At 42.1% G+C, this 14589-nt stretch overlaps 2 protein-coding genes across 3 annotated transcripts; both read left to right on the top strand.

Annotated features, from left to right (window-relative positions):
• The first annotated feature begins 277 nt into the window (after positions 1–277).
• Positions 278–9910, top strand: LOC108147465 (zinc transporter foi). 2 transcript variants are annotated; one of them, XM_017274002.2, is made up of 6 exons: positions 278–704; positions 6384–6989; positions 7061–7418; positions 7491–7660; positions 7733–8758; positions 8832–9910. In XM_017274002.2, the coding sequence occupies exons 2-6, from the start codon at positions 6561–6563 to the stop codon at positions 8994–8996; spliced, it is 2148 nt and encodes a 715-aa protein (XP_017129491.1). In that variant the 5' UTR covers positions 278–704; positions 6384–6560; the 3' UTR covers positions 8997–9910. The 2 variants fall into 2 exon arrangements, with proteins under 2 accessions (XP_017129491.1, XP_017129492.1); XM_017274003.2 differs by lacking the exon at positions 278–704 and adding an exon at positions 4352–4434.
• Positions 9911–10810: 900 nt separating this feature from the next.
• Positions 10811–14479, top strand: LOC108147466 (protein ERGIC-53). The gene is made up of 5 exons (XM_017274004.2): positions 10811–11043; positions 11231–11952; positions 12028–12500; positions 13371–13496; positions 13565–14479. The coding sequence occupies exons 1-5, from the start codon at positions 10854–10856 to the stop codon at positions 13599–13601; spliced, it is 1548 nt and encodes a 515-aa protein (XP_017129493.1). The 5' UTR covers positions 10811–10853; the 3' UTR covers positions 13602–14479.
• Positions 14480–14589: the final 110 nt, after the last annotated feature.

The following is a 14589-nucleotide window of genomic DNA, read 5'->3' as shown; positions in this document are numbered from 1 at the left end:
GTTAAATCCAAATTTTGAATATATAATTCTATAAATTTGACATTTGTTATGCAGTAAATGTAAATTTCTTGTAAGTGTCATTTTAGCTTTTTAATTTGTATATTTATTTAGTTAGTTTAATTTTAACTTTACTGTTTTCATAAAAATGTTTTTTCCCGGTTGAATTTGAAACCACTCTGGAGATGTGACCAAATATTGCTGCCGACATATAATATACCCAAAAAACCACCTTAAAAAAACACCAAAATATTTCGCACAAAACTATAAACGGTCACTCTGCACTAGCCGCCTATCGATAATTGTTATAAAAAAAATTGTTATAGTTGCGGATTTTTTGTGTTTGGTGTGTGTGCGAAAAAGAGATGGCAGCGGCATATGTTTAACGTGTCCGGAGAATGTTTACAGTTAGCCCGCCGCTTGCGTAATTGAGCCCGTGTTGGTGTTGGTGGCCCTATCCGTGCAATATTCCGCCGCTCCGGTCGGATTATCCGTGTCAAATCGAGATTATTGCAGCGTAATTGACATTCGGCGTTATCTCGACGCCGCCTTTAATTCACGCCCACCGCATCGGCAGTAGCTATAGCCCCAGAATCAGCCAGCATTATCTTCGATCCCGCAGTCACTCTAGGAATTGATAAATAGACCCGCTAGTCCCTTTGAGTGTGTGTGTGTGTGATGTGCTAAACAGTCCGGTAAATTCACTGGTGAGTAGTGGTGCAACTATATTAATTACCCGTATTCGTGATTAAACCATATTTAAGTTTAGTATGAGAAATGCATGCGACGGGCCCCCCATCCTACCAACCACCGCCCACCACCCACTCGCATTTATTTATAGCGGGCAATTTCCATGTGCGAGATTTTGACACCCGCTCACTTACATACTCACACTCACACACGCACACAGATGCACACGTAACTACACTAACATTCAGCACGTTTTTATGCTATTTTCGATCGGCATACTTATAGTCATGAGTATTTTCTATACATAATTCAACGCAATGCCGAATGCCATTTCCATTCGCTATCTTCAGAGCCTAATTACCCAAAATCAGTGGAATTATGCGTAGTAGCAAGAATGCTTATCTATCAGTGACGGGGCTGGAAAATGTTTTAGAGGGGTCTAGCCAAACCTTGAATATCAAGAAAACTAGAGCATGTTTTCGCAAAGGGCGCAGTCGTGGCAGTCAACAAAAAAAATCAAGTGAGATTACTATAACGATTGTATCATCGTTACTTCATCATTACTTTTTCAATTTTAAAATGGAAATATTTAACCAAAAATTCTAAATAAATACTTACACAGCTTTTGTACGTTTTTTGTTGTACTTTGTACTCATGGCAATATATAACACATTCCTCTTATGGAATCAAAAATTCATCTAAAAATTTAATTTTGTTCTCACGAGTTATTATCTGCCCGACCCCTTTATTCAATGATTACTTAAGAACCATATGTGTACAAACAAACATATAAAATAATTATTTAATTGTCAAAATTGAAATGAAAAAATTGTTATATACATTTTTCAACTTTTTCTTTATAATGTTTAATATAATATATCTAAAATATGAAATATCACTGAACCCGGATGATTAAACGCCTTTTGAATCCGTCACTGTTTTCGCCACTGACCCATATATCAGCATGTGTTTCTTTCGCACTTTTGGCTGCTTTCCACATAGGTTTTTTTGTTCAAAAGTGTAGGTGGGTGCGTGAATCATAGATAATGCCGGTTGTGGCCAACAGAAGAATCCTTATCGGCCGAGAACGGTTCCGTTTCTGCATTCGTCCACAATGCCGCCAATCAATTATTCACGAGTCAGCGAAATTTGCAAACCTATACTTGCAATATGCGATATCAACCACAATTACCGCCTTGCAACCTGGCGCCGTCAGCTGAGGCAGCCAGCCACTCGATACGGAAAACAAACAATTCTCTACGATCATTTCGATGCCCCCAGATGAATTATTTATCGCTAATGGCCAGCCCTTCAACATCAGTTATGTGTCAGTCGTTATACTAGTGGAATATTAAACCGCCAGTCCACGTAATTCACGAGTCAGCCAGTCGACGAGCAATGCAAGGTCAGAGCCTCGTCCCGTCCGGATTCGATCCAATCGGAGCGGATCCGCAACATTTCATTCCGATTCCGACGTGATCGACCTCTGCAAAAGTCGGGGTTATATGTTAGTGCTTCTATCCATCCAGAACTTCGAATTTAATTTGTTGGCCGTCACATGACCCGAGGTTTTTCATATCTTCCAACAAAACGAGTCAGTCTACTGAAATTTCACATCAAGCTTTGAGCCAGCAATTTACTGGCACACCGTATAGGTAAAAAGATAATGCTCAAAGGTGTGTGGGTATGTTTGGGTTCTTAGGTACACACACATTTTGCAGGTTTATTTGCCTGAAGTTTCAGGTATGAAATTCGTTTGTCGAGAGACCAAGATAAAAGATAAATTGCTGAGGCAGGTAGAGGGCATTTTTCGAGTGTAGATGTAGATGCCTGGTTGAAATTTCAGGTCCAGCAACTGGAGATTGCGTCAGCATTTAGTAAATATGTACGTTATAAACATATTAATCGTGCGAGAAGTTTTACGAGTTAGTTCCCAGGTTTTTGCCGGCTTTGCACAATTTCAGGTTGTTATATGGCGAAATTGTGATATTTAATAGTGCCGAGTCAGACGAAGGTTCCAACGTGAAGATATCATGTGAAATTTATTTCAATTAAAAGTGACTCATCAACATGGCTGCTTTTTTATGATTTGTACTTTGAGCGATCGCCTGTGAAATTTCAGTTTTAATGTGCAGATGCCATAATGAAATTAGATTATGCGACCTAAGCATTAATGGGGAATAAATTCCAGGAAATCTGAGTTAATGAAATGGAGATTTCATGTGAAATTCGAATACGTTGACTCAGACTGTGAGCGAACTTCACAATTTTGCGAATTAAACCCTCGGAGATGTAATGTGAAGTAGGGAATGAGTAGAACCCCTGTGGCCACGTTTATTATTTGTGCGGTCGGCTGTGAAATTTAAGCTGTTATCGGTAGATCTCAAGACAGATTTTTATTTTGCGTACCGAACGTAAATGACGTAAAGAGTTCCAGAAAATCTGAAATGGACCAGCCAGTCTGCAGCATTTGTTGGAATTTCACAATTAGCCAAGTAAAACCCACCCTCCATATGAAAATTCAGATGTTGGGTTTTTGCGAAAAATGTAACTTGTTTGGTAAAGAAATGAGTCAAAGAAGGTTAAGGATTGGATTTGGCTCAACTTAAATTTCAGTTCAGGAAAATTACACACTATGCGGAACACCTTTTTTTATTCAGAACAGAGTTGAATGACTTTTCCCCACCATTAAAAGTAACTGCGGTTTTTTCTGTAAGTCAGCAAAACTCATTGGAGATATCATGCGAAGTTTTGTGCATTTAATTGAGTCAGCAGCGAGTTCAGTGACTTTCTGACTATAGCATTGCCCCGAGGCCTCGAACAACCCAAATGGAGATGTTATGCGAACTCAAATTGAGACAGCAAAAAAACAAAGTAGAAAAAAGGCATAGAAAGAGAAATGGTTAACATGGCCGACCTATAAAAACAAAATCAAATAAAGGGCCACTACATATTTATGAAAAGCCCTCTTATTTTTTGTTAAATCTATCTATTTATAAAAATAATTCAAAAATCTGAACAATATTGGCATATAGAAAATAGAACTCTTAAAATGAAAATCTGCTATTATTTTATATGTGTGTTTTTGAAACAAATTTGTTGTATACAACAACATGTTTTACATTGTACTGAGTTTGAACACAACTGCTTCTCAGAAACCCAAAAATATTAATTTATTTAAAGTTCCTGAACAAAAACAGATCATAATTTTCCGACGCAATAAACAAGAATATATATATTTTATATATTGATATCAATTGAATTTCTTTGATTATTTGTTAGTGCAGCATTCGTAGTTCAAAGATTTTTTAATACGATTTTGATGGATAGTTTAGCAAAAAACCGTAAAATGTTTTAAATTTAATTTTGTTGTTGAGCCAATTTATTGACATTTTTATTGATTATAAGTTAATCAAAAAAAGCATGAAGCATTCCGCTTCGTCCAAAAAACAAACTTGAAGTGGAATCGTTAGATTCTGTCGTTCTCTTCAAAGTTAGCCATGGTCCGAAATCAGCCACGCCCCGTCCAGTTAGTACGCCTTCGATGTGGGTATGCTTTAACGTGGTCTCCATCATATATGCACACTCACTCAATTAGCCAGCAACACGAGACTGGCTTATAAATCAAACCGCAAGCGACGCGCGCCGCTCAGTTGCAAAGTGTGTTCAAAGCTCGCTGGTTGGTGGTTCTGCGGATCGCGAATCGGTTCGCTACGGTTCAGTGTTTCCCAAATAGAACTCCATTCGGTACGATATTCATCCCAGTTATGTTTAAAAGTTTTCCAACAACTTGATTATCAATGTGTGGGCTGAAAGAAAGTGAATTCAATTGATGACCCTACGCTCCAAAAATTTGTGGCATTGAAACCATCATAAAAACGAGCTCGTTAAACATTTTTCTCCCAGTGGTTTCATTAAAATCACGCGAACAGAATTTAAATGAGACTTGATTACAAAAAAAAAAAATAATAAAACAAACAAACCGATATAGTAAAAAACGAAATACAAACTAAACAGCCAGTCAATGGCGGCAGCACTTGGCCAATTGACTGAGATTGCAGGATTGATTGGGAATATTTGCCGATGAATTGGGTCTGATCTGATTTGGGAAATTTGTATGCAAATAAGTTGCCTCGTTGATTGGTTTTTATTGCCTTGAAATTAAGTTTCTGCCTTGCGGTGATTGTTCGCGAATCCCTCTGGCAGTTTGGCGATTTGGCAGTTAATTTCCTCAACAAGTGCGAACTTCAGCCTCAACCTTTAACACTTAACCCTTCGCCAAGGCGACGTGTGTCCTTGTCAATGCCGCGGGTGCAATGACAGCCCGCCCACTTCCTGCGACCTTGACGCACCCCCCTCCCCCCCTCCACACTCTTTTTCAGTTTATGCAACAAAACAATGACGTTTCTATTATTATCCATAGTGTTTTGGCTTTCGCTTTTATTAAGTCGATAACCAGCAAGCCACCCACGTGTAAATACATGCATAACTATATATGTATCTACCTGTGTCGTAAATTTTCGCCAAAGTTTTATCAATAAATTGGTTTTCAATGCAGGACCGTTGGACCAACTGCCCAAGTTGTGACATTAATGCGCAATTGCAAAATTGTCTAAGTCCCACACACACACACACACACAAGACAACAATAAAAACAACAAGTCGTTACAGCCAAGTACAATAACAAACTAAATTTTCAGTTAGTGGGGTGGAAAATTCAAATGCCGCCTGGCAAATTTTCTTTTTTGGCGCGTGCCACTCGTAGTTTGCTCATCGAAGAAGCCGCATGGCATCGACTCTTTTAGCTCCCGACTAGGAGCTGAAAACTAGTTACCTGATTAACCATAATTGGTATAATTGAATGTGCTAGAGTTATGTAACTTTTACGCGTTGACTTCTTTTGTTATTTGAAGTGTTATCATCTGATACTGATGTGATATCAGATTTCTGATTCTAAGGCCAAATGCTTTAATAAGAAGTAGGAATATTAAGACATTATGGATTTAGTAGATTTTTCAACGTGATAAAAATGTCTGAACATTTTAAAATTGTCTTTATCAGGAGTGATGAAATTAAAACTACAAATACTTCCTTTGATATTTTTGAGGCTCCTTTCTCTGTGCTTAGATAATTAAAAAATAGATTTGTGTACTTACTTATAATACAGATTGACAAGATTAAGAAGTTTTTTAAATGCACAAAATTATGTTTAAAGCTAACGATTTATATAGCCAAAAAACGCAATGCTAAATACCATTTTTTAAACTGTATGAAGTGATCTACAACCCAATTGCCATACCAGCAGAAGTCTTTGTTTATCGCAGACAATTCGTTGCAGTGAAACCGCCCATTTATGGCCATCTTGGGGCACCTGAAAGCAGTCTGTTGTTTGGGCTGCTGCTGCTGCTGCTCCGTTGTCCCATATTTGGAGGTGTCGATCCACCAACGAACGAACGAACGATCTTGAACTTCCGCTTTGGTTCGCTGACTATTTTGGTTGTGCAATGGGCAAATGGCTTTTGTAAGTGCCTTAATGAGTGTGGGATGGTAACAAGGGGCTGGCTGACAGTAGAGAGCCCCATAAACGATTTTTTATCAGATAGAATTTCGTGTTTTGTGTTGGTATTCTGTGTACGCTTGTTTTCGTTTTTGGCTAATCTCTCTAACCGACTTTTCTCGTTCTCGTTCAATTCCAGATCGAATTAAGCGCGCCAATCAACAACGACTGACTGAGTGACGAATATATGTATAATGATCGCGTCGGATCTTGCTGGGCAGTAAACCGAAACGAGAGTCCGAGTCATTAGCAATACACCCAGCAGGAGTGGAAGTACAAGAGGAAGAGCAAGTTCTAGAGCAAGTCGGTCCTGAAAATGGCACGTCACATTATGGCCGTTTGCGTGGTGTGCCTGCTCTGCGCGCACCGCCTGCACTGCCAGGATCACATCGAGAGTCTACTGGGCCCGGCGCTGGGCATGACCCACGGCCAGGAGCAGCTCAATGCCCGCGTCTATTCGAACCTGAGTCCCTCCAGCGAAACCACCGATCGGCGGCAGCAGCGATCCGCTTCTTTCGGCGACGATGACACCCCCGACTACAGCACCAGTCCGCCATCGCGGAGACAAAAGCGACATGCTGGCCACGACCACGGCCACAGCGTCGAGTCCCGCCTCCCGCAGATCACCCAGTACTATCTCGAGCAGCTGATGGCCCAGAACGACCTGATGAACAGCAGCATATTCGATGGCCTGCTCCAGCAGCTCAGCCTCCACTCGTTGGCCAGTGGGGCAAGTGAGGGAACTGTGAGTATATGCTAAAAGCTAATCTCCTTCTTATAGCAAACTAAGCCTTGTTTTTCTTACTTTCCCCCAAGTGTGTGCCCGCTAGTCGGCTAGTGCATCATGTCCAGCCTCACGATCATCATCATCATCACCATCAGGAGGAGGATGAGGAGCACAAACAGCTGCAGCCCAACAATTGCACAGTCAGCCAAAATGGTAGCAACTCCAGTGTCATCCAATGCGCACCCCTGCTCAACAATCACACCCATCCCCTCAGCGAGGAGGCCAAGAACTTTGCGCTGAGTGAAAAGGACCTGCTAAACCTTTGTCCGGTTCTCCTCTACGAGCTGAAGGCACAGAGCGGCGGATGCATAGAGCCCTCCGTCCTGGTCGACATCGACAGCACGGAAATGCTGCTGGAGGCGGAAAAGGACAAGGATATGTTTTACGGTGCGTGTTTTACGGCACGCTTCCACATCCCAGCTCCTCTTTACTTATCTTCATCTTCATCTTACCTTCCAGTGTGGATCTATGCCTTCATTTCGGTGTTTGCCTGCGGACTGCTCGGCTTGGTGGGCGTGGCCATCATACCGTTTATGGGCTCACGCTACTACAAATACATCATCCAGTATCTGGTGTCGCTGGCCGTCGGCACGATGACCGGCGATGCCCTGCTGCACTTGCTGCCTCATGTGAGTAGAACTGATGATAACTGCTTTGGTTTTACCTCGGCCATGACTAATGTTTAAATTCCCAACCGACAGTCTCTGGCAGGCCAGGATGAGCGGGGCATGATCATGAAGGGACTGGGCTGTCTGGCCGGCATCATCTTCTTCTATGTGACGGAGCATGCGCTGACCATGATCTCCGAGTGGCGCAAGAGCGTGGAGAAGAAGGAAACGAAGAAGCCGTCGCGGGCGAAGGTGATGCGGGATCCCGACTCGTCGGTGAACAACTCGGTGGCCGGCGACAAGATCTGCAAGCAGAAGTATAGCTCGTATCCCTACTGCTACGACGAGATCACCATGAACAACAAGCAGAGCGAGTGGATGCACCTGCCCGGCGACGGAGTCAACTCGTCGGCGGGCGCTGGCGGAGATGCTGCCTCAGCCTCGGAGGTGCGCAACGGTGTGGTCGATCACGATGGCTCCAGTGACATGGCCGCCGCTGCCGAATCCCTGCTCTCCACGCTGCACACGAACTGTGTGGAGATGAATCACCACAATCACAATCACAACCACAAGCACAACAGCCATCAGCAGAGCCAGGAGGGGCAGGACAACAACACCATTGTCACCGATCTGGACGGGAATGCTGTGTACGCCTCGAACAGTGCAAAGGAGAAGGAGGGCGGCCGTAACGATCATGTGACCGTGATCCTGCGGGAGCACGAATCCTCGCATCACGGCCACAGCCATCGACATGGACATGTCCACTCGCCGCCGGAAACGCTCAGCGCCGTGGCGTGGATGATCATCATGGGCGACGGGCTGCACAATTTCACCGATGGCATGGCCATCGGCGCAGCCTTTGCGGAGAACATTGCCGGCGGCTTCTCCACCTCCCTGGCCGTCTTCTGCCACGAGCTGCCGCACGAGCTGGGCGACTTTGCCATCTTGATGAAGGCGGGAATGTCGGTGAAGTCGGCCGTCTACTATAACCTGTTGACGGGTGTCCTGAGTTTCATCGGCATGATCTTCGGCATTGCCTTTGGTCAGTCGCAGGATGTGGCCCAGTGGATGTTTGCCGTGGCGGCGGGTCTATTCATCTACATTGCCCTAGTCGATATGGTGAGTTGTCTGGCACACACTTTGCTCAATATGTTTACTAATTTACTAATTCATGGTTCGACTCCTCCTGCAGATGCCCGAGATATCGGCCTCGCACAAATCGCTGGGCCAGTTCCTGCTGCAGATACTGGGCATGCTGAGCGGCGTGGGGATAATGCTGGTGATTGCCCTCTACGAGGGCGATCTCATGAGCGTGTTTGGAACGGCGGGAGGCGCATCGCTTCAGCACGTGCATTAATCACATAACTGAAATTGTAAAGCAACCGCAGCGAATCTTGTAGCGTATTATGTGAATTGCAGCGAATTAACTGCAGTGTATTAACTGCATTTTTCCGCCAGGCCAATAGGACCTCTTGAATTATTATTTTTTGTATAATTTGATTAGATTGTTGTTTACCTTAGTCCACAGAGTTACACATAACACATAACACACAACACAACCACCCACAGACACAGCCGGTTGGCGCTTATCAAACGCATTTGTTATCCAGTTTATGAAACACACAACCACCACACACACACACCCACACAAGCGACGCGATTCAGCAAACTCGTTTTATTTTCGTTCCTAATTTTGGCATCTGAACTGCGTTCGAGTCGACTTCACACACGATTTAATATAAGATGTCTTACAAATTGCCTAGGTTATAAAGTGATCTTGAATTTAGAAGAAACCAATTGAAAAAAGCATGTCGAGAAAGTTGCTCTAAAACGACACACGCGAGAACAAATAACAGAAAATTGATTGGATTGGATTGGATCCGTATCCCAAAATCCATTAATTTCCGATCTTATACACTGAAAGCAGAACCTAAAAATTACGATATATATATATATATATATATATTGTAGAATATGTATACATACATATAGTTTTTGTATTTTGTAGTCTATAGGGTGCGCACGTTAACTCTAAAGCCCAGAATTAAGAGATGTCCACTGTTATGATTTCTGACAGTACTTAAAATGACTCTAACGCATATGTTTTCCACTTTAGGAAAAACACAAAACCATTTAAGCTTAATTTATTATCGTGTTTGTAATAAATTGAAAAGATTATTAATCTGCACCCTCATGTATAGTTTAGATTTTCGCTACCTCGTAGCGCCTTCGTTTAATTATGATTTTGTAATAAACCAAGCTAAAACAAAACCGATTACTTTGTTCTTTTTTGAGTTTTATTTTTGTTTTAATTGCGCACACAACTAACACGAAAGTGATTGTGATTGAAAATGAGTAACTAACATTTGTAAAATGGTGCGACTTGCGACACGATCGCCCTTAATAACTATCCCACACACACCGATCTGCACACGATGCTATCACTTAAACTGAGCAACTATAAATATTTTATAAAGCCACACTATGTGCTACTGAGGCAGTAAAACCTACATTAATTCTAGCTGTAAGCTCTGCGACAACTACAAACAGGAAACCAAAAAACAAAGAATAAAGAAGTAAACATATATATACATATACACACTGTGCTAAAGGAACTTTTGGAGAAATGGATGTAATACTAATTACTTTGGTGATATCACGCAAAAGGCAATTGAAACAACTAACGAAATAATTTTACAATAATGTATTGATAAACATGTTTGTAAGTAAGTCGTGTAAAAGTGCACCAGCACATGCAAATGGCGCATATTTTGCTAAATTTTTGTTTATTTTGTAACAGAACGTAAACACTTTTTAAGATTTCAAAATAAATGTTTTTCCACCTCAACGTCATAAGAAAATTAAGATAGCGAGTGCTTTTGAATTGGGCGGGCTTAGGTGGTTATCGATAACAATGATGTGAGATTTTTTTTAGAACACTTGATATTTAACATTTTTGCGTGCATGTGGTGTGTTTGTGTTTTGCAGAGAAATGTTAGCGAAACGTCGAACTAACAGTGAAATGTTAGCAATACGTCGAGCTAACAGTGAAATGTAAGCGAAAAATCGAACTAACAGAGAAGACGGATACGTATCGATAGTCTCTGTCAAACATCGATAGGAACGATGTTTTGAAAACATCGATGACATTGATGACTTCTTGGCATCGATGTTTCTCCCCCTCCACTCTTTTTGTCAACACATAAATTGCAAAATGCGGCCTACATTTCCAATTCTGGCCCTTGTTTTGTGCTTCCTGGCGTGGAATCCCTGCTCCGAGGCCACCGGCAACCTGAGTCCTGGGGCCGTGGGCGTGCACCGACGCTTCGAGTACAAGTACTCGTTCAAGCCGCCGTATTTGGCCCAGAAAGACGGCACCGTGCCGTTTTGGGAGTACGGGGGAAGTGAGTACGAGTGGAAGACGCAGCTCCACGTCAGTTGTTTTGGCCCACTCGCTGCCGCTCTGCCGCCGTGGGTGCGAGCGAGATGGCGCGAGGCGGCCAAGTGTACACGCAGGCACTTTGTTTGGATTTCGATTTGGGCGTCTTTCCGGGTGTTTCTATAGCCACTACTTGTTGCTACTCATTGCAGATGCCATCGCCAGTTCGGAAAGTGTGCGCGTGGCGCCGTCGCTGCGCTCCCAGAAGGGTGCCATCTGGACGAAATCCCAGACGAACTTCGACTGGTGGGACGTGGAGATTGTGTTCCGGGTGACGGGACGTGGCCGGATCGGAGCCGATGGTCTGGCCTTCTGGTACACCACGGAGAAGGGTGACTACAACGGACCGGTGTTTGGATCCTCGGACCGCTGGAACGGTCTCGCCATCATGTTCGACTCCTTCGACAACGACAACAAACACAACAATCCCTACATCAGTGCTGTGCTCAACGATGGCACCAAGCTGTACGACCATGCCAACGATGGCACCACCCAGCTCCTGAGCGGTTGTCTCAGGGATTTCCGTAACAAACCCTTCCCCACGCGGGCGCGCATCGAGTACTACAACAATGTGCTCACCGTGCTCATCCACAACGGAATGACCAACAATAACGATGACTACGAGCTGTGTCTGCGGGCGGATAACGTTAATCTGCCCAAGAACGGATACTTTGGCATCTCGGCCGCCACCGGCGGTCTGGCCGATGATCACGATGTGTTCCACTTCCTGACCACCTCGCTGCATGCCGCCGGCGCAGGTGCACTGGAGCAACCCAAGGTGGACAACCAGGAGAAGCTGACGCAGGAGTACAAGGAGTACCAGGACAAGCTGGAGAAGCAGAAGCTGGAGTACAAGAAGGAGCATCCCGACGAGGTGAGTGCCACGCAGGCAGCCGATAAAGATGGCTTATCTGCATGACCGATAATCAATAATCGCATAATCCAACAGCACAAAGACGAGGAGGACTGGGAGGAGTTCTACGAGTCGGAGAACCAGCGCGAGTTGCGCCAGATCTGGCAGGGTCAGAGCCAGATCGCCGATCATCTGCGCGAGCTGTCCCGCAAGGTTGATGAGATCATTGGACGCCAGGAGACCACGTTGTCGCTGGTGTCGCGCAATGCCGGCCAGGCTCTGCCTCCGCCCGCCGCCGGTGGAGTCCAGCAACAACTGCCCGTTGGCGCCGTGACCAGGACCGATGTCGATCTGCTGCTAACCAACCAAAACGTACTGCTCAGCTCCATCCGCGAGATACGCCAACTTGTGGGCGATATCAATGTGCGTACTGATAACATTCAAACGAATCAGAAGCACGCGCCCACCGCACAAATCCAATCCACCGGCTACGATGTGCAAACGCTGATCGCCGAGATGCGCGATGGCATGAACCAGGTCAAGCAGGGTATCACCCACGTGGGCCAGAGGTGAGCAATATGTTAATCAACAACTCTTAATTTTTAAAACCAGTTGTCGTCCAAGTTAGCATTTTATTCAATGAGCATGGCTAAACAATCGTTATCAGCTACGTTTTTGTTTATACGTTTTAAAGAATGATTTCTAAACTTAAACTAAGCTTATAAAAGAAAACACGATAGGAGTGACATAGAGGGAAATTATAAAGTCTAAAATATGGTAATATTTAAATAGCTAAAAGTTGTGTAATGGACCTTATCCTGAATACTAAATTGTTAACTTGTTCAAAATCAACATTTTTATCATAGAGTTAATTTTAAGTTGCTAAAAATGGTTTCATCAAGTGTTAGTAGGACCTTTAAATTTATTTTTATAAAACCCGGTTTGCATGTGTTAGATATGCGCAATAAGTTAATTATAATAATGCAAACAAAGAAAACTATAAAACCGAAAATACGATCTTGTAAGGGTTTTTATGAATCAATTAAAATATGTTTCCGTTTTTTGTAAATGCTAAATATTTCACCAATAAGAATAGGAGTAAAGTGAATACTAAATTCCTAAGTAAGTTTAATTATTTGATAAAATAATGTTTTCCATAGAAATTATTTAAAAAGTTAACATATGAAAAATTTCATAAAAAAATGTTTCTCATTAAAAAATAGTTATTTATATGAAACATAAAACAGGAATAATACGCAGTATGTGTATGTCAGATACGATAAAAATGTTTTCTCCATTAAAATGGTCACATAAGTTTATCTTTAAACAGATTTTGGTCCTTTAGCTTTTGTTATATTTTATGTAAATAGTGAATAGTTTTGGATGCTTTGTTGTGGTTAATAATACTGATACATATTCAAAATACATTTTCTTTATAGATTGGGCGGACCACAAGGAGCGGCGCAGGTGGCCAATTGTCCCACGGGCAACTGCGTTGGAGTCACTTTGTTCCTAAGCGTAACCGTTGTTCAATTGCTGCTAATCTTTATCTACAACGTGTTCAAGTGAGTATTGATTAACGTTTGACACAGGAACTTTAACTTATCAATTTTTGCATTATTATTCGTTGCAGAAACCGCAGCGAAGCACAAGCGAAAAAGTTCTATTAGGCAAAATCGCGACTTTTTGGGATCGTAACGAGCAAACAAACATACAAGCACACACCCACACAAAACACGAGGAAACAAATTCGCACACCTGACTAGGCAGCAACTACAATTAGTTAAAATGAAAGATTTAAGACTTCTGCGTACCATGCTCTACCATTACGTATAATTGTTTGTTTTTGATATAGAAGTCTGTTTTACAAGTCAGGTCCCGAATACAAATTCAAATCGTTACTTAATCGAAGAGAGAACAAGAAATTTGAACAATGAATAAGCCTCATGACAATGCCACGCAATACAAAACGAGGAAACCGTCGAAGAAGCCACAATACAAACTTCCCTCTAGATTACTATTAGCCCGCAGAAGATGTTTTTTATTGTTTAGCAAGTCAAGTCGAAAGTTTCACTCCATTCTCAACTCTGCATATCATGTGTGCAGGCATTTCTATAAAACAAAAAAAAAACTAATATAAAAAAATAAATAAAAATCGAAAAAAACTATAAATATATGAAAATTCCGTAAGCATAGCTAATTTTTAAAATATCGTGGGCTCGCCTCCCTAAAAACTGAATTGGCAACACAAATCTTTTTTTCCATTTTCAAGCGCTATGGATTAAACAAAGCGACTCAGCCAGTTTTTTTGTTATTTAGCCTGAAAGTGAATTTATTTAATAATTATGAAGAATTGTCAATCTAAGATTTTGTTTTTTTCGCATGACTTTGGTGCGAAGTAAGAAAGTTTTCTACTGAATAATCTTAATATACAAACTGATAAATTATAAAACAATTGAAGGAAGTGTGTTTTTATATATGTTGTCCATTCCAGTCTCGATAGAAATGTTTAAACTAAAAATAAAAATCAATTTATAGAAAAAAAAAACCGTCACAAAAGTCTATCCTTAACTGTCCAACTTTATCGCTTGGTTGAGCTCTTTTATTTTATTTTTATACTCCCCCGAACCCGAAATTATTTCCGCTGATATCGACAGC

This window comes from Drosophila elegans, unplaced genomic scaffold, assembly GCF_018152505.1.
Source record: "Drosophila elegans isolate 14027-0461.03 unplaced genomic scaffold, ASM1815250v1 contig_208, whole genome shotgun sequence".
NCBI lineage: Eukaryota > Metazoa > Arthropoda > Insecta > Diptera > Drosophilidae > Drosophila > Drosophila elegans.
This window is presented reverse-complemented; position numbering and strand designations above follow the sequence as displayed.

Excerpts from the sequence above, each read along its gene's own strand:
- LOC108147465 (XM_017274002.2), top strand. The coding sequence starts at position 6,561 with ATGGCACGTCACATTATGGCCGTTTGCGTGGTGTGCCTGCTCTGCGCG. Across the intron at positions 7,661-7,732 it reads TGCTGCACTTGCTGCCTCAT|TCTCTGGCAGGCCAGGATGA; the intron begins GTGAGTAGAACT and ends CCCAACCGACAG. Across the intron at positions 8,759-8,831 it reads ACATTGCCCTAGTCGATATG|ATGCCCGAGATATCGGCCTC; the intron begins GTGAGTTGTCTG and ends CTCCTCCTGCAG.
- LOC108147466 (XM_017274004.2), top strand. The coding sequence starts at position 10,854 with ATGCGGCCTACATTTCCAATTCTGGCCCTTGTTTTGTGCTTCCTGGCG. Across the intron at positions 11,044-11,230 it reads GTTTTGGGAGTACGGGGGAA|ATGCCATCGCCAGTTCGGAA; the intron begins GTGAGTACGAGT and ends TACTCATTGCAG. Across the intron at positions 12,501-13,370 it reads ATCACCCACGTGGGCCAGAG|ATTGGGCGGACCACAAGGAG; the intron begins GTGAGCAATATG and ends TTTTCTTTATAG.